This window comes from Lepisosteus platostomus, chromosome 10 (assembly GCF_059453375.1).
Source record: "Lepisosteus platostomus isolate fLepPlt1 chromosome 10, fLepPlt1.hap1, whole genome shotgun sequence".
Lineage (NCBI taxonomy): Eukaryota > Metazoa > Chordata > Actinopteri > Semionotiformes > Lepisosteidae > Lepisosteus > Lepisosteus platostomus.
Window position 1 is genome coordinate 6,727,528 of NC_142620.1, and position 18,540 is coordinate 6,746,067.

At 44.2% G+C, this 18,540-nt stretch overlaps 3 protein-coding genes across 22 annotated transcripts in view; 2 read left to right on the forward strand and 1 right to left on the reverse strand.

Annotated features, from left to right (window-relative positions):
- mark3a (MAP/microtubule affinity-regulating kinase 3a) overlaps positions 1–8,671 on the forward strand; it is a 63,522-nt gene extending 54,851 nt beyond the window's left edge. For 8 of the 19 annotated variants that reach the window (XM_088647753.1, XM_088647739.1, XM_088647754.1 and 5 more), the window contains 2 exons: positions 4,806–4,850; positions 7,007–8,671. In XM_088647753.1, coding sequence (XP_088503879.1) covers positions 4,806–4,850; positions 7,007–7,352 — 391 coding nt within the window. In that variant the 3' untranslated portion in view covers positions 7,353–8,671. Of the gene's footprint in view, positions 1–2,279; positions 2,363–2,501; positions 2,556–4,805; positions 4,851–7,006 lie in introns of all 19 variants that reach the window. The other 11 variants (XM_088647744.1, XM_088647738.1, XM_088647740.1 and 8 more) reach the window with 4 other exon arrangements.
- A 2,478-nt stretch (positions 8,672–11,149) lies between these two features.
- Positions 11,150–18,322, reverse strand: LOC148653143 (creatine kinase, testis isozyme). The gene is made up of 8 exons (XM_088647758.1): positions 18,189–18,322; positions 13,747–13,934; positions 13,405–13,559; positions 13,120–13,252; positions 12,776–12,947; positions 12,141–12,264; positions 11,803–11,992; positions 11,150–11,527 (listed from the first exon to the last, which is right to left on the reverse strand). The coding sequence occupies exons 1-8, from the start codon at positions 18,197–18,199 to the stop codon at positions 11,349–11,351; spliced, it is 1,152 nt and encodes a 383-aa protein (XP_088503884.1). The 5' UTR covers positions 18,200–18,322; the 3' UTR covers positions 11,150–11,348.
- trmt61a (tRNA methyltransferase 61A) overlaps positions 14,284–18,540 on the forward strand; it is a 32,059-nt gene continuing 27,802 nt past the window's right edge. Inside the window, exons 1-3 of one of the 2 annotated variants that reach the window (XM_088647759.1) lie at positions 14,284–14,754; positions 15,188–15,228; positions 16,638–16,693. In XM_088647759.1, the coding sequence (XP_088503885.1) occupies positions 14,484–14,754; positions 15,188–15,228; positions 16,638–16,693 (368 nt within the window). In that variant the 5' untranslated portion in view covers positions 14,284–14,483. Of the gene's footprint in view, positions 14,755–15,187; positions 15,229–16,637; positions 16,694–18,337; positions 18,447–18,540 lie in introns of those variants that run through there. The other variant, XM_088647760.1, reaches the window with a different exon arrangement.

Below are 18,540 nucleotides of genomic sequence, written 5' to 3' on the forward strand. Positions count from 1 at the left end.
ATGCTGACCAGAGTGTTCAGCATGACACTCACACAGTCATGCTATGTGCTCTCGGGCAGTAGTTTTCTTTTGGTCCAGAATACTCAGGAAGTTCAGTTTTGTTGCATCCAAGTAGGGAAGGTTGTGTTCTACCAACGCTGAAAACTGTGAATAACAGCACAAAGAGGCAGTCTCGAGGAAACGACCCGATTTTGCTCCTGCTCTGTGTAGGCCTGTGCAGTATTCTGTATGCACCAGGAGTGCAGGCGACTCTTCATGTCAATCTGTTGCGACTGGACGGTGAATTGTTGTTGGTTGATGAAGGCTGGCCCAAGTGCTGGCCTGAAGCTGCATGCCAAAACCACGCAAACGTATGAAGACAAGACCTCATATGTCCAGGCCTCAGTGAACCAGCCACTTCTGTTCCTGCAGAACCTGTCCTCCTCTACCAGCCCCTCTCGGACTGCTCTTCCCCAGTTCCGGCCCACAGTCCAGTTGAAATCTGAAAACGTTTGCAGAGGAAGAAGAGCCGATGTGAAATGTCAGTCTGTAGCATTGACACTTATGTATAGCGATATCAAAGGGGTTGAAGTTCTTGATCACGCTGAAGAGATTATAACCACATCAGTTAACCTTAGCAGTGCGGCTTTACTTTGGTCTTTCAGTGCACCAATAGACAAAAACCATATTCACAGATACCACACAGCATTTAGCTTTCCTTACATTTTTTCTTGGCAAAACTCTTTTTTTTTTTTAATATGAACATTTATTTTCCCATGACAGTTATCTGAAAGTGTTTCACCAGGGTAGTGGGAGTAGTCTGAGAACAGGAGGTGATCTCATGTCTTGACATGCCAGTGACATGCCTCTCTGTTTATAGTGGCCCAGTGCTTGGCTGGCTGGCCTGCCCAAGCAGTCATTGCTCATGGCTTCATCTCAGAATGCCGTAATTGTTCTCGAGGAGGAGCAGCAACGAAATTGAAGCATGATAATAGTTGGATCCATGGGTGTGGGGGGCTGAAGAATTCTGGTCTGTCAGCAACCTGCTGAACGCGATGTATAATGCCTGCGCACTGTTGGTTAATCCCGAAACAAGAAGAAACCATACAAGCTCATGGCTGGGACACTGAGCTGTTTCTGGACCAAGGGTCTGTAACTCTGGTGTACAGGGACGACTACAGTATTTATAAAGGTATAATATTAGAACCTGAATTAGAACAATTGGATTTACAAAAAAAGGGCGTTTTAGAGAACAGGTAGAGAACATGAAAATGGAAGAGAAGCCCAGGTGGACCTGAGGTGTGGCGTTGATGGCCTCCGTGTTTGTCCGGCCCAGAAGCCCTTGCACAGGGGAGTCCCCGTGTGCCCCGCGTTGACCTGGTGCACGCAGGCTTTGCAAAGTGCTCTGGGAGTCGGTGCTCCTCCGGTGGCCGAGCTCAAGTTCCTTCACGGTGCCGATTGTGAAGCGCTTGTCCTGTCACTCCACCACTCCATCCACCCATCTTGGCATCTCGGCTCCCCCCCACCACCACCACCACACACACCGTTTCTGTTGAAATCGCTCATCTTATCCCTCGGTTGATTCTTATTCCTGCGTGGGACAGTGTGTGAGCAAATGTCTGGGAAGGAGGAGGGGTTTACAGGCCAGTCAGGGCCAGGGAAACGCCAGACCGCCTCCTATCAGAACTTTTCACCGCCTGAAGCCGCAGCGTAAGGGTGTAGCAGCACCTCGCTTCATGTTCAGTTTTGTGGCAAATTGCACAATTAGGCTCAATCGTTGAGTTGAAAGTGCACACGATTCCAAACGGGGATCATTCCCATCGCAAAAATAATTGGCTCACCCAGTATTCTTGTGTTTTTAAACGGTTAAGACTATTCATGTCCTAGTCTGTGGGGTTTCTGTAATTAAGGTCCCTGCACTGGTTCCTTACAAAAACGAAATCAGTTAGTCTTCGCAGAACAGAGACGGCGATGAGCTCTGATTAGTCAATTGACCTAACACCCATTTTGTTGCACAAAAACCTTGATATAAGCTTATATAAGGCTCTAAAGGACATTTCAGAAAGATCAGAGCCGTAAACCCAAATTCTCAGCGTTTCTGAGGATTCAGTAGTTCCACAGTTTCTTTCTTCAGCTGTGAGTTGATTTGGAGAAGCCACACGCTCAGTTCTCGCGCTCATTGAGCATAGGAGAAGGCAGGGTCAAGTCTTTCGTTGGGCCGTTTGCTGAGTTTATTGCAGTGATGCTGATGAAACCTGACTTGTCTGTGCAGTTCAATTCTTGACTTTTCCTTCCCTCAGGGTCAGTATTGACCCAACCAAACGACAGCCTTCAAACAAATCAGGGCCTGCCAATCCTTCTGCCCCTGGATCAAAGACTGTTAGTAAGTCTTCAGTCTATAAATCTTTCCTCTTCTTGACATTTGTTTCTGTGATCATGTCTTACATCTGAATTTTTTTATTTTTGTTATTTTGTTTCTCAAGAAAAGCAAAGCGTTTTTCAGAATCCATCTTTTCTTGCAGATTCAGGAGCAGAAGATATAGAAAGTTGTAGAAAATCGGAGATGGAGAACTAGAGTAAGGGGATCACTTAAAAACGATTCTTTCAAAATGTTCCAGGAATTTGTGGTACCCACAGATCTGCAGAAAGCGACGCTATACATGTGTCAGATTCAGTAAAACATGAACACATAAGTGCCATGCCTCTTCCTGTATGTGTGCTTCTGCACTAGTATTGCATGTCCCCACACACAGTAAGGTAGATGACCCTTTCCTGCCCTTCCCACAGCCTGACCTTGGAAATTTGTATGTTGTTCTTGTAGCCTGTCCAGCCTAAAGATTAGAATGCATTGCAGGGTCCTGAAAGGCTTCCCTTTCTAGAATGACTGGAGAGAGATGCACAATACCGGGGTCTGTTTAAGGAAGTCCAGACCATGGCTAAAGACACCTCCAAGGAGAGTCGGCTCCACCACTCCAAAAGACCATGAGAAAATCCACCGCAGTCCAGGGAGACTAATTCAAAATCGCTCAGCGAGACTGCCTGAGCTGAGCCCCTCCTTCCCAGGCTTCGGAGCTACAGGAAACAGCCCCCCCCCCCGCCGACATCAGTGCTGTCTGCTCATGTGTGCGTGGTGGTGCAGCTGCTCCTCCCAGATTTAGATGTGGTCTCACACTAGATAAAACCGTGCCTGTGTCCAAGACACACTGCAGCAGTGAGCTGTACCAGCTGTAAACTCCACGCCTCCCGCCAGTGAGGCTGCAGTAACGTGAGGACAGCACAACAGTGACAGTTCACTCAACGGGGATCTGAACCTGGGCCTTGAGCTGACAGCTGGCTCCTTTCACACAGGAGGAGGAGGAGGCAGCAGCCTGTTAGGTCTGGGTAAAAAAGTCTGAGCAGTTGTCCATTATTTAAATTGGGCTCCTAAATTTTGCCTACATTTATGGGCTTGTGAGAATGGTCAAAGAAATTCAGTGTTCTTTCTCTGATAGATCTGAGCTTTTTTGCATCCAACCCAGAGGAAAGCAGAGCCAGACCATACAGCCCATAAAGCACGGAGCGCTGTTGCTCGCCTGGTGGTTGGCACTCTGTTGCTCCGTTGCACGTCACTTGTGCCCGTTTTCTCAAACGTTTTCTCTGTTCCACTTCTGCTGTAAAGCAAACCCTAAGTGGCACCATGCTGTCAGAGGTGCAGATGAGGGGTGTTCCTTTCCAGTCAGGCGTGAGAAATAATGGCTGTAAAGAGAGGGGCTCTGGTGACGGATTTGGCCAGTTGGTTTTCATAGGAACGAGCAAAAATGCCGGTGCTCCGATTAAAGCAATCCGAGTTTCATTTTTGCCAGTGTAAAGTTTTTTTTTTTCTCTCGGAGTACGGCACCTTGGCCATTAAACCGGACGGATTTGCATCTCGAGCTGTGTTTCGGGCCATGTGGTAGTCAGTACGGTGTTTGCCCCCCCCCCATCCCTCTCACAAGGTTGTTTCGGAAAGGTCCCAGCTTCTAGTTCCCACGCCAGCTGAAGGAACTCCTCAGTGTAGCCATGCCTTCCACCATCCCTGGTCTGGAGCTCTTCGAAAGGGGCTTTGTCAGTTTGCCTCTGAGGTGTCGGAGGCAGCCATGGCTTCGACAGCTAGTCTTCCTCTCTCAGCCACTGACACCCCTGCTCAGAGCTAGACCGGACTGCATGATCCAGATGTGGTGGTGTAGGGTGTGCATGCGTGTACCGTGTGTATCTTGTGTGCGTCTGTGCGCGTCTGTAACATCTGTAACTGTGCGCACACAAGCATCAACACTCCAGTATGCGTAGTTAATGCCCAGTATCCACTGAAGTGTCTGTACTCAAGTTGTGTTGGATTCTGTTGTTAAAGAAACAAGAAAGTAACTTGCCAGCTAGATCAGTTTGTGTTTTGCAAAACCCAGACGTGTCTACTTGTAATTACAAAAAGCAATTCCCATTCTCATTGGCCTCATAAGGCTTCACTGTTGCGTAGCACAAGCACTTTATGATTAGTTTCTGTAAATTTAATGGATCGCTTTTTCCTTATTAAGTTAGGTCTTTGCTGTTACCTGTGCATGCCCATTATTGCACTGCACAAGCACCCACCCACATACAGTGAAAGGCAGCATATTCGGGTCATTGAACTGGCTGATGGCTTTCTTGGTTTTATAACGGACAAACTGTATTTGTTTCTTCTCCTTGTATCTTTTAAAAGAGAGATTTTTTGGAGTCGCCATTGTACGTTCATTCTTCTTCACTGGGTGTAAGCTTTCTCTCTTTCTCTCCCCCCCTCTTCCTTCACGTGTGCTTTCGGATTGTCTCTCTCAAAGAGTCCCAACAGAGTTTGAGAGAAACGGCCGATTTGAGGGCTCAAGGTGAGACAGGGTGATCGTTGACGTTTGCCTTCTCAGATCTTCATCATCTTCCCCCCCCCCCCCCCAGTCGCCCATGTGCTGTCGCTCCTCCCTTCCTGTGCCTGCTTGCTGAAGGCGTCCCATCAGGCTTTTCTTCTTTCTCCCTCCCAGTTTTGACCCGGTTGCTGATCCTCGCTTTGTGTTCGAGACCACCCCTTTGGTTTTCCATTGCACATTTTGATCAAGACACCTTTTTTTTTTTCGGAATATCTTTTCACAGTTTTACTTTGGCCATATCTGTCTTCATTTTGGCTATGCAGTTGGTGAACAGCTTTAGTGTTAGATGTCGTAGTGTTAGATGTGTGGCGTACTTGAGGATATAGATGCCCTGATTTGACTTCGGGGGTGAAAGAAACACAGGGGGTCCCTTTCACAAAGAAATTCTATGCAAGGTCCGATTGGCGCCACCTCTTGCAGAAAGAGTCCTCATGTCCAAAGCAGGATAGTAGACTACTTTCCACGTGTAAAATTCTGCCTTACAGCATCTTTAACAGGCAGGCAGGCCCATTTTATTACACGGAGGTCTGCATTGAAGAAAGCAGGTTCTGTGTCATGCTGAGGGTCACAGGCTGTACTGGCACACAGACAGACAACCCAGCAACTCAGTTGTGTTGTGCTGTTGCTGTCAGTGGGTGGGGGTGTTCTGTTTCTGTCTGCAGAGTGCCCTGCAGTGTTGTTTTCAATGCTGTGGTTCCGCCTGCAGCCCTGTGCTGGCACCTAGTGGGCACAGTAGGGAAATGTTTTCTCTATCGAGCTCAACTACTGTTCTCACACAACAGAACAGTAGGCCATTTGCCTGCTTGCATTTTATTGTGTTACAGAGAGTGTGCAGAGTGATGGATGAAGGGCAGGCTGTAGAGTTTCAAACTGAAGATGTATACAGTACTAAATCAAAAGCATTTGAATTATTTAAATTTAAATCTGTGCATCTCATTTAGGCTATGCAACGATTTCAATCAATTTTACAGCCTCTGCGGTATGCTAAGCTCTTTTCCATTCATTTGTCACTGTTATACCTCCTTTTTTGTGATACCCCAAATCATATGATTCATATCATATGATCATATGAGGTTTTAATTTTTTATAAAAGCAAACCGTCTTCATGAACTGCACGCTATTCTGTTTGCATGCAGAGCTTTAATCTGCATCTTGTCTGTTGCATGTTCATGTCAAGTCACGAGAATGTTTTTCTTTCCTTGAGCTGCTTTTGTCTGTGAGCTATGTCCTGCATGGTTTACTCGCCTCTGTTGTTCAGTCTTACTGTGTTGCACCTTGAAGATCACCAACAGACTGGTAACCTGGTCCTGTTTTTATTAGCCAGGCTGTTTATCAGGTTTATTTATCTTGGATTACACATTCATTTTACAGCCTTCAAGGGTCTTTGTTTAGGTCATAGATTGTCTGCTATATAGGGAAAATATCTCCTTTGCCAGTCCAAGGCACAGATAAGTTCAACTGCACTGTCTAGTAACTCAGTATCCCGCAGCAGTCTTTGAAGGTAAGTCAAGTTCGTGTGGATCTTTTCTAGTGCAGGAAGTAAAGTTGTAGGTATGGAGAAATTGCTGGAGAAATTCCTGGATTGGTTTGCCCCTGGAGTAATGTACTGAAAGCTCTAGAGTACACATTTCACAGCACTGCCAACCTCACTCGGCAGATCCCCCAGCAGGTGCCCGCAACATTTGCACATGGTTAAAAATGTAACAAGAAAAGCTCTGCAGTGGCCATATTCAGTCGTCTGTAAAGAGTCCTGGGAAAGAAGCAATATAGATTTCTTGTTAGGGTAGCACGTAGGAGAGAATATTAAAATGTAATAAATACAGTTGCTGTCTTCAAAGTATTACAATGAGGGGGGAGAAAAATCCTGAATCGGACAATAGTTTTGGTAGGTTCTTCTAGGCGTGCCAATCGAGGCTTTTCCAAGCTTAAGCAGTAGTAAGTAAAAGTATTATCCCTGGACTGAAGATTTCTTTTTCTGTAGGTTTAGTGTTCTTATTCCCCCTCTCAAAGCGATACTCAGTACGTACCCAGGCGGCAGAGCAGTCGGACACGAGGGCAGGTGCCGCAGGCCCCAGTCACCCGTCTAACTCTCCGTGTGTGTCCCCCCCTCTCCCCTCCAGTCGCAATGTATCTGGGGATCAAAAGGACGAAAACAAAGAAACCAAACCCCGCTCCCTCCGATTTACCTGGAGTATGAAGACCACCAGCTCGATGGACCCTGGCGACATGATGAGGGAGATCCGCAAGGTCCTGGACGCGAATAACTGCGACTACGAGCAGCGGGAGAGGTTCCTGCTGTTCTGTGTGCACGGCGACGGCCGCGCGGAGACCCTGGTGCAGTGGGAGATGGAGGTGTGCAAGCTGCCCCGGCTGTCCCTCAACGGCGTGCGCTTCAAGCGCATTTCAGGAACATCCATAGCTTTCAAGAACATCGCTTCCAAGATTGCCAATGAGCTCAAGCTGTAAAGACGAGACGTGGTTTCGGCTGTAAATTCTTCAAGTAGCAGTTTCAGAAAAGTGTTTTTTCTCCAAAACACTCACAAAGTATGTATTGAAAATAATAATGTATAGAATAATGCTTAGGCAATAATTTCTTGCATCTTTGAAATGGTATTATTATAATTATTATTATTACTACTATTATGGAAATGAGAAGACTTCTTGAGCTGCTGGAGATCTGAGGATGGTTGGATTGAAGAATTGATCTTTTTTATTTTAAAGTGCACTACAGCATTAAGTAGCTACTGCATCCAGCAAGTTCCCTGCGTTCATTATTTCTCTGTCCAGCACAGATGAAAATAGGACTTCCGAAGAAAGCCTTGCTACCAATTTTCCTCTCGTATTGGTTTGCAGCCTGCTATTAAAAAAAAAACTATGAAAAATAACTGCACAGATAAGTATTCAGAGGGTGAAGTTTTCTTCCGCGTGAACCTGGGAAAAAAAATTACTGAAACTTTTTGGCACCATAGGCTAAACTTGTGTCCAAGAGCAGATAAAAAAAAAAATTAAACTTGCTTGCTAGTACCCAAGGTGGTGAGTTACGTATCTGATAGGAGAATTTGTTGCACAAATTTTCTGACCAAATGCAATTTTGGGAAGTCATCTTCTCCGATTCATTTCCGTAAATCACTTTTAAACCTGGTGCTCAGGGTTCCCACACAGTTTATTTTGCAAAAAAAAAACAGGTTGGAAAAGTGTACCTGTGGAAATCTTCGCGACATGCAAAAAAAAAGTAAAATACGTTTTTTAAGCGCATGGTAACGATGCGATGCGTTAATGAGCCCTGCGCCGATCTCGCAGATGCTCTGTGGTGAACAGTTCTGTGATGTTTGGGAAGCAGTGCATCAAGCAATGGAGCTTACTGGGTCCTTAACTTTGGTAAAGACTTTGTAGAGATCAGCAAGACTTTCTCTGTTTGGCAGATGTGAATATTTAGGCAGAACCTTTTTTATTGTACGTTTTCAGCTGTAATTGTAATTAAAACCATTTGCAGTCTGACCAGTACACAAGCTGGATTTGAAATGGATCGCCGTTCTGGGACAATGTTCATCTAAGTATGCCATTTTCAAGCTTTAGTATTTTTGTTGTTTTTTTCCCCCAAAAAAAAAGTCAGCACTGTTTTACGAATGTAAATAATGTAACTTAGTTTTGCAAAAACTCCATATTGTTATACTTTTTTTTCTTTTTTAAGTCCTGTAATGACCCAGGAAATATGGAATTTATGTAACTTGTCGCCAGGTAAGGTTCACCAGTGTCTCCATTAAAACATCCTAAAATCTCCTGAGGCTTTTGTCTTTCTCTTCCTTATTTCAAGAACTGCAGGGCACTGAGCGGAGGCAGATCAGGTGTGGTTGTGCCCTTTCTCTTCTTTTGATTTGGTTAAGGTTGTATGTATAATATCTCTTTGAAATCCCCAAACTGGAAATCTTTAACGTGTATATTCTAAAACTTTTCATCTGTGTTAGGTGAAAAGTTTTTTTTTTTGCAGTTACTGCAGCATTTGTTTTTAGACAAAGATTTGGTTTGTCCTGCTAAGCAGGCTTGCTGTGAAAGTTGGAATCCATGCTTCTTTCAAGAAATGGTTAAATCCTAAGATAAATTACTAACAAACAGCTGAGATCGATGGGATTAATGTCCCCTTCAATTTTGGAAACTTGTAAAGTTTTTATTCTCATTCAACAGTGAAAAACCTGTTAATTCATAAATTTCTTGTCTAAGTGCACAGATCTGGCCAGTAGGTGTCACAAGCGTGCTGTATAACAGACCCAAGAGACAAAGATTTGTTTCATTTTTCCCCACTTTAATAAAAATAATCCTGACACGGAGCACTTTCTCTAGACACTCCACTCAAAGTGCTTAAAAGTTAATGGGGACTCCTCTCCACAACTAATGTGTAGGCCCCATCAAGATGATGCAACGGCAGCCAAAGTGCACCAGTATGCTCACCACACATCAGCTATCAGTGGGGAGGAGAACAGAGTGATGAAGTCAATTCAGAGATGGGGGTTAATTAGAAGACTATGAGTGGTAAAGGCCAGGAGGCAATTTGTCCAGGACACCTGGGCAAGACCCCTACCTTTTTTGAGAAATGCCCTGAACACCCCTGCTCTTTTCAAGAAATGCCCTGGGATTTTTAATGACCACAGGGAGTCACGATCTAAGTTTTACATCTCATCTGAAGGGTGGTGCCTTTTTTTACAGTATAGTGTCCCTGTCACTATACTGGGGCATTAGGACCCACACAACCGTGGGATGGGTGCTACTGTACCTACTGGTCATACTAACACCTCTTCCAGCTTTCCCAGGAGGTGTCCCCTTCAGTTACTGGTCAGGTTCACACCTGCTGAGCTTCAGTTGGCTGCCAATTTTGAGTATTTTTTTAAGACGCTCTGAATCCTTGAATTAGAGTTCATGTTCTCTTGAAACATCTGTTTAAGGCACTAACCTGCACCTTTGAGGTTTCAGTCTTCAGTCAGGATGTATAGTATACTGCATACTAAACATTTAGCAGATAGTTGTATTCAAAGCTTGTCATTTTCCTCTATTCATACTTGCACGGTCTTTTAGAGTAGGATTTCGGTGTTTCATTTCATCTGAAGGTTGAAGAACAAAGAGGCTTAGTAACCTGCTCACGGTAACACAAAGAATCTGTGGGAGAACCAGAGCTTGAACTGGCAATGGCCTGGTAGCAAGTCTCTCACAAACTTGAAATAATGTCTTGCATTAACAAGTAAAATGTGTGTCTTCAGGCTCAATCAGGCTGGATCTTTTCCTGTTCTAAGCAGTGTTAAGCAGTCAGCTTTTGTGATATCCCCCTGGATGGAATCTAATCCAGGCTGGTACCTGTTTGTGTGGCTTGGTGAACTGGAGCAATTCGAGCACGTTGCTACAGGGTACAACAATTCTATCATTAGAGGCCAGAGCCCTATTCACTTTATGCAACCCCTTGCATTAACAGCAAATTCCAAAATACTTCACAAATAGAATGGATCCTCTTCAAATGCTGCAACTTGAAGGAGAACAGAGTAGCCATTTTGTACCGCCATATGCTGTTGAGTAGATGGGGTACAGAACTGAGAGAGTACCGAGCCAGTGGAAATGTACTCAAAATATAGTTTAAGAGTCATCTGAGCCTCATCAGTATCTGTTATTTCTTCTTCCAGTATTTTAAGAGACCAGTTTGAAATGTAACAGTCAAGTGTTCATGAGCCTATCTTCATGTGATAATGGAGTGAGTAATCTGAGGTTCTACAGTTTCTTCCTTTCAACGGAAAGCTGTCATACATTTTAAGAAACAGAACACACCCTTCTGTGACCTGGTTTATTATTCTGCACGGCCAAGTTTCTGCAATTACAGCTTGGAGTGTTAATCAGCAGCCCTATCCGTCAACTGGCTCTCTGCTGCTTGAGGGAATATTGCAAGAGGAGTTAAAAGCGAGGCAGTGTACATTTTGCATCCCATCTTCAATTCCAGCATTATGATTGATGAAATGTGTCTTAGCCTTTAAATGCTTTCACTTAAAATCTGTACTTTATCTTGATAGAGCAATGCATGTTACAGGTACTGTTATCAAGGATGTACATGTTCCAAGAGATCTTACCAGTTATGTTATTTAGCCAGAAGTGCATCTAAGTAAATCAGAATCTTATTGCTAGCTTTGTCAAATTTCAACTGCTAAAAGAAATAGAGGCTACTTCAATTATTTTATACAAATTCTGGTGTATATAAATGTTAGACAGTGCTGCTAAAAATAAGCCAAACATTCCTTGGGACAAGATTTATTTTCAGGTGTTACAATCCATTTTCAGAAAGAACATTGGGAGACCTTTGCAAGTACAAAAATCTTCTATCATACTGATGGAAGACCTGTCTACTATTTTTTTGTGCCACTAAAGTTTGGGTAGAGTGTATTCCTTGAACAGACGTAGTGGGGAGTTTGATTGAAGGGAGTCCAGAGATTTTCACTTCTGAGCTGGCATGAGGTCATCGATTGACTGGCCTTTCTCCAGCCGCTTCTCCATGTCGACCAGGAGCTTCACCCCATCCACCACCATCTGCACCAGCTCCACCTCTGAGAAGCCCAGGCGGTCTGCATTGGAGATGTCAAACACTCCTCCCACTGCTGCAGTGTCAACACCACCTGAGAAGAGCACCATCGCAACAGGCTTTCAGATTCAGCTTGGACAGGTGATAACTTTCTCTGCCAGGGAACTGGCATTTTATACTGCCATTGATGAGATGTCAGTAAGAAACTTCACGAGTTGCAAGTTAGACAGGAAGAAACATTCTTGCCTTAGAAGTGATTTAAAGCTAACCAAGGAAATACAACTCAAAGAATTACAAGTTTTCCCTTTCTGGAAAGAATTGAACCCTTTAAGAAGATCAAATTTGCCCAATATAAAGAGAAGCACTGACCAGTTCCACGTTTCTGAAGTCGCAGTCGCTTAAGGATTTCTCCAAACTTCTCATGCTTGCTCAGGTTGGGCAGCTTGACATGGACACCCCCACGGAGCCCAGTGCCCAGGTTGGAGGGGCAAGTCAAGATGTATCCCAGGTGCTCATTCCACATGAACTCATGGCCTTTTTCCTTGAACAGCGATTCAATCTGGAAAAGACAAAAACGCTCAAGTAACTCATTGCTCAAATCCCTCATCTTGTTTAATCACCTATCGACACTCCTGGCAGAAACCAGTACACACAAAAAAGCAAGAAGTCCTAGGGTTCAAGTCAAGGACATCTGCTGTAACACCTACCTTGGTAAGCCCATGGCAGAAGCGAGTGAAGACCTCTTTCATGTTTCCTCCCTTCTGCATGGAGATGACTCGGAGGTGATCCTCCTCATTCACCCAGACCAGGAAAGTCTTGTTGTCATTGTGCCTTGTAAAAATAAAAACAGTGCAAACTGTAGATCTGAACAGGATTTGGAAACTCCATGAAGAGCTCATTCAAGAACTCATGGGAAATTGTTCCTTGTTCACTGACCCCAAATAGACATTACAGGAATCCAAGAACTACCAGATATCTTTTTGGTAATTGAATAAATCAAGCAACTCCTCCCAAAGAGTTTACAATGATTACTGGTAAGCATTCAGGTTCCACAGCACTGTCCAAATCCATCCAACTGCAAAAGATTTGCATGGCTTAACATTCTGAAAAAGATTATGGGTATAAATAAAATACCACATTTGTCCTTTTCAAATTCACAAGCTTTGAAATCATTACATGGTCTAACATTTAATTTTTAGCCTTGGCTAGTTTGACATTGTAGCAAAATGCAAAACCACAATGTAAATAAGTGAAAACTGTTTAGCTATTGGAGAGTCGACCACTTTTTTTACCCCAAATGCATACGTTTCGCACTGTGTTCGTAGTGCACCTCAATGCTCACCAGATGCCCCTGGCATCAGGCCAGTCACGAGCCATTCCTGAAGCCAGCAGCAGAGGGGAGACTGGCTTGTCAAAGAGGAAGTGGTCATCAATCAGCTGCTGCTGCTCTTCCTCAGTCATGTTCTTCAAAGCATAGTATTTTCCTTTAAGATCACCATCAAGGGCACTTAAACCTTAAAACAAGAGCAAATGAATATTTGTTTTAGGATGCTTAACCACTGCCAAACACATATGAAAGAGCCAAGTAAGTCTGAAATTGTAATGCCACTTGCATGTGCCAGAGGGTGCTACTTGCACAGTTTAAACTTGACAACTGATATTCAAGTCTTTAAGATGGAGATTTACCTTCAATTGCGAGTTTCTCGATGGCCCGTCTTTCTCCACGGCTGCAGTGAGGCGGCAGGCAGAACCCACGAACGCTCCTGCCCGTTCGGACACGGGAGCTCAGAACATAGTTGGGATCCAGGTCATCCCCACCCTGCAAGAGGTCCAGAGATTTTTTCAGCGTTTTACTAGATAGTCCAGGAGCCCTATACAACTGCTACAAGTTAACAGCCACTAGCAAGAGACAAGAGGAACATCCCAGCCGACACCTCCAGTGCGCAAAGATTTATTCTTTAGTAAAGTCACCTGCAGATGGTCTGGATTCAGGTCAGTCTTGTGTTTATCAGTTGGCTTATAGCCCCCATGTCTGTCTTTGATCACGGGGTCCAGCAGGTCCTTGAACACCTCATAAGACTCCTCATCACCTGCCACACAGCCCACCGTCATAATGAAAGGGTGGCCTGCGAAATGAAAAGTTCCTTTTGGGATGAATTGCTCAACAAAGGGACTTTGCATAAATGCTGAAGTGCTTCTGACTCGCACACAAGTTACAGCTCAATTAAGGTTAACAAACTGAAGTATTAAATACACTGACGCTACAGATGAAGCTTATCAATATTAAAAGCGAAGTCTGGAATTCATTTTTACCAGGATTATCAACCCCAGTCTGAATGACACCATCTATCGTGAATCCAGCAGGGGTAGAGCGCTCTCGCAGCTTCTTGTACATATCCAGAGTCAAGACCTTGGCCATGTGGTTGTTGTGTTTGCTCAGGTCAGGATACTCCATCTCAGCAGACAGCCTCTTGATGGTCAGTGTGGCCATTTTACTATTGCTGAACAACAACAAAATTCTACATGGTAAAGGAAAGCCACCTGCTCCACCTTAAAGTGCTCCATTGATTAGGGTCTTTTAGAACATAACAGCAACACACCTTGACATCAAGCCCTCTATTCACTAACACGTTAGTGCAAGAGGTTAGTAAAATCGTTAGTTTAGCCTCATCTAAAGATATAATAAAATGTTTTATCGATAGCCCAATGTCAAGGGCAAGGTTCTCGGCATATATCTTGATATTCTTAATCTCCTGAAATTAGGCGTTTGTCAATGTTTGCTCTGAGAACAGTGCAGTGATGTAACAGGACAACAGCCATTCCCCCTGCTAAGGTCTCTACAAGGGTAGCCTCTGTGCAACCATCAAGGTAACCTCTGGCAAGGTCACTGCGATAACTGGATAAAGCTTACAATGTATCCGACTTTACAAGGCGGCGACAGGGAAACGCCTTTGTGCCATTTGGAAGCAGCACTTTAAGGAAGAAGAACAGATGGCTTTTAAGGAGGAAAGCGGCTCCGATCTTTACCTGGGTTATCAACCCCAGTCTGAATGACATCATCCAGTGTAAATCCGCTAGGAGTCTGCTTATCCCGCAGGCGCCCGTACACCTCCGGAGTCAGCACCTTAGCCATGTGGTTATTGTGTTTGCTCAGGTCTGGGAACTCCTCATCAGTGGAATACTTCATCTTCATCATGTTGTGCGTGTTACCGAAAGGCATGGTTACCACCTGGGCGCAGGATGGGGGGGAAAGATTGTTTACAGCGGGGGAAAAAAAAACGATTTCGCAAGTTCTGTGGAACGATTTAAACTTTTGTTCAGGTTGGTTTACAATATTGAGTCAATAGTCCGCACAAAAAGTAACCGTACTGGTGGTATCCCTTTAAAACCATCAACGAGCATAATTTGTTAAACATTTAAAATGCATTAAATGATAAATGATTCTTGTGACTAGAGTTTAAAGTAAGCTTTTTTAATTAAATTCAGCAGCCACACAAACTACTGTGAATCAAACTACTCGTTTGAAAACCGCAGTGTCCCGTGTCTGTGCGACAGAAGGGTTAAATGTCTGGCGCAGTATTTGTAGGTCTTCTTTCCACATTGGAAATACTTGCTGACTGCGCTTTTCAAGTTGAATTGTACATAAATTAGGGGGGAAATTAATCGAATCGATTAATCAGCTGTATCAGGCACGGAATTGTTTGATTTCTAAAAGTAATCCGAGAAACTAAATCGTTGTTCTCTTTAATCGTAGATACCTTGTCATACAGAACGGCGTTTTCAAGGACTTCGCAGGTAAGGTTTTAAAAATCTTACTCGGCAGTGCTACAGTCTATTCCGGTCTATGGTCTTATCCGCTTGCTAGCGTTTTTAATTAAGGCAAGAAGCCTTGTTGCATTCAAGCAGTGATCTCCAGAAGTGCATAGTGCAGGATGACGATTTAGGTTCACAGCACAGATTTTAAAATATCACCGATTCCAGTGCAGCTCCTACGAGCTCGGACTGTAACTGGGTCAGCAACGGTTCTCGGCGTCTGTCACTCAAGTGCACCGCCGACACTTTCTCCACGGCATTGAAACCAAGTCTTTGTTCACCCTCACATACAAGTATAAACTGCGAACGATTTGTATCCATTTCTCGAGCTTGTAATGTCGCACTTGGGGGAAAAAAAATGACGTTTTACATAAATAATCCAAACGGTATTTAAAGCGCGTTAAATTAAACGGTTTAGAAATAGCAATGTCCGCCTTACCCGATGATGCCGAACTTGGAAACAAAGATAGACTCCTTTTTATTCTCCCCTGGAATGAGCACACCAACCCTCACTCTGGTGTCCAGAATAACGCACCCGAGATCTTTTTTATATACAATCCACGCTCGCCTCCGATTGGTTGCTATTTGGAGTCCATTCATTCTATTGGAGAAGGGCTAAAAGCCAGCACTGTCCGCGCTTGGCTAGTTAGTAGCTTTCAGATCCAGTGACGCGTATCTTTCAAAATACTCGGTATGTTAGATAAATATACGTAAAACCTCGCTGTATTGTACTTGCTTTAGAATGTTAAACAATAAAACAAATACCAACTGTTGTCGTTTGTGCTACATGTGTTCCTAGCAATACATGTAACGAATTATCTTACACCATCTTGCATATAAAATGTATTATTTATAAGAATTTGGGTGGTTCAGGTTTATTGAACATCTTTTTTACCTTAATATCGAATAATTAATGCCCAGCCTATATAATCTCTCTTGATGTCGATAATGTTCATCACAAAATAGTGCTATTCTAGCCAAATAGTGAACAAATAGTGAAATTCAAAATTGTACATAAACTGAACTGACCGCATAAATACAATTGCATGAGGATGTCAACTGGCCCAAGGCGCACAACGAAGGTTTCTTCGTTTGGCTACCATATACAACAACTAGATGATTTGCTGCAAAATGATTTATCTTGTTGACCGGAGATTGAGGCAATCCTTTTATTAAAGCCCATCGACCACATGCAAGCTTTTCTAAGCATTATAATAGATTACATCCATGTTTATAACATGTATATTTTATGCATTTGAGGAACCACAAATACTGCGCCAAATATTTTGCTATATACATCAATAACCAAATGATTTTCAGTCAGACCTTTCAGAAAGCTTTAAACTGTAAGAAAGGCTTTGACCTTTAAATAAACGTACTGTCTTTTTAAGACACAGATACGTCATCAACTGGGGACGGAGATCGCGCACGTTGTGTCTTCTCACAGGTGAGTGCTGTGGTGGCTGAAGCAAGCAAACAATTATATTTAAAATAGCCTTTAAAACTCGGAATACAAATATCGCTTATTTGGTGTAAAATACAAACTACTGGCCGGGGGAGGGGGGGACAGTTTAACTGGAATCCTATATTTACGTGTGAATGTGCTACTGTTCTCTATGCAAGCTCTGTTGTATTTTGTTCACAGGGTATCCGGCGTACATTCCCAATACTTAGGGTTCATTGAGAGTAGAGTTTGATATTTAAAAGCCCGAGTATTCGTGTAATTATTGTTTTACTCTTTCTTATCTGCGTATTCCCAACACCGGGTTATGCAGCTAATCCGACATCAGAAGGCATCTCGGAACTGTCCCGTCGGGTTCGGTGTCAGAGAAGTAACATTTCTTTAAAAAAACAAACAATTTTAATCCTAAACCAAGCACAGGAACACGGGCAGCCGATGTTTTCTGGAACTTTCCCCGCTCGCTAGGCGGAAAGTTTTGCTTGGGAAATTGTCCCAGGCTCCAGGTGCCGAGACGGCTCGTGGCCGGAGGTCCGGGGAGCTGCCCGCGAGACGCCGAACTCGGTACCGGTACCGTTACAGAACCGTCTCCCTCCACCACCAAACCTTGGCATCGTGGACAACGCGAAACCGCGGAATAACACGCGTTTTGGGAGCGCGCTTTCTCCCGGCCCAGTTCTCGGCTCCTACAGCCGAACCGGACCTATGAGGTGTACCGGTATCGGGGCTCCGCTCATTCACCGCCGACGACAAGCGAAATGTCAACCGAGTCGAGCCCCACGGAAGAGGTCACTCTGGGGGGACTGTGCCATACACATTTGGGCATTCCCACTCGTGTCTGTCCATCGTGTCCAGAGCTGGCTGGTCATTCAGGGGTAACGGGGCATATTCTCAACAAGCAGGATGGGGAGAGGCCGCTCCCGGGTTTGTGTTCTCCATGGGTTGGAGACGGTACGTGGGAATTCAGACCAGGCTCTGAGTGCAGGAAACATGGAGACGAAAAGTCTGAACAAACGTTAAAAGCAGCAGTTTGCTCCATCGATGAAGGGCCCGACGGTCAGTTAGGACCAAGGCTGCACGGAGTGACGATACCACCAAATACAGGGAAATTGACGAAACGGAAAACGCACGTCTATCATAGCCGTTAAATTTTAATTATTTTGCACGAGAACAGCTTAAAAAAAAACCTTTTTAGCATTTTCACACAATGTTTGGAAACTAGTTCAAAACCGATTATGCGAGGTGAAGTAATTTACGTTTCGCGACATCTCTGTGTATTACTTGAAAACAATTTCTGAACACATATTAAATTTAGCCCGTCGAAAGTAGTTACCGCAGTCACCTTGCCGAAAACAAAATGACTTAAAAGGTCTTTTTTTTTCGATTAAGGGCTGTTTTATATATTTGGAGGTGAGATTAGTAGGTGTTAGTATTTGAACGACGACGTTAAAACATCGGTATGAGAAAGTCTCCGTGAACTCACAGGTCTTTCATCTTGCGGGAAAAGTGCAGCTTCACCGCCTGCCGTCGGGTTGGGGAGACGAAGGGAAGCCGTTGGTGTCGTTTGAAAAACGGGGGTCGGTTAGAACCTCCAGGTGCCGTTTTGAAAATATAAAAATCAACAAGAGACCCCCGGGCGCGAGCTGTGCGGTACCAGGCTCGTGCGCCCGCGGGCGCTGTATCCATGGACACAGCATCTTAAATGGTCCAATCCATGATTGAAGGCGACTTGACTTCACAGGTAATTGTACTTACAGCGAAGTGCTTCCACCCACCCCACCCCACGTAATCGTTTTATAAAAGACTTCTAAGACTAAAAAAAATCCTGACTGTGT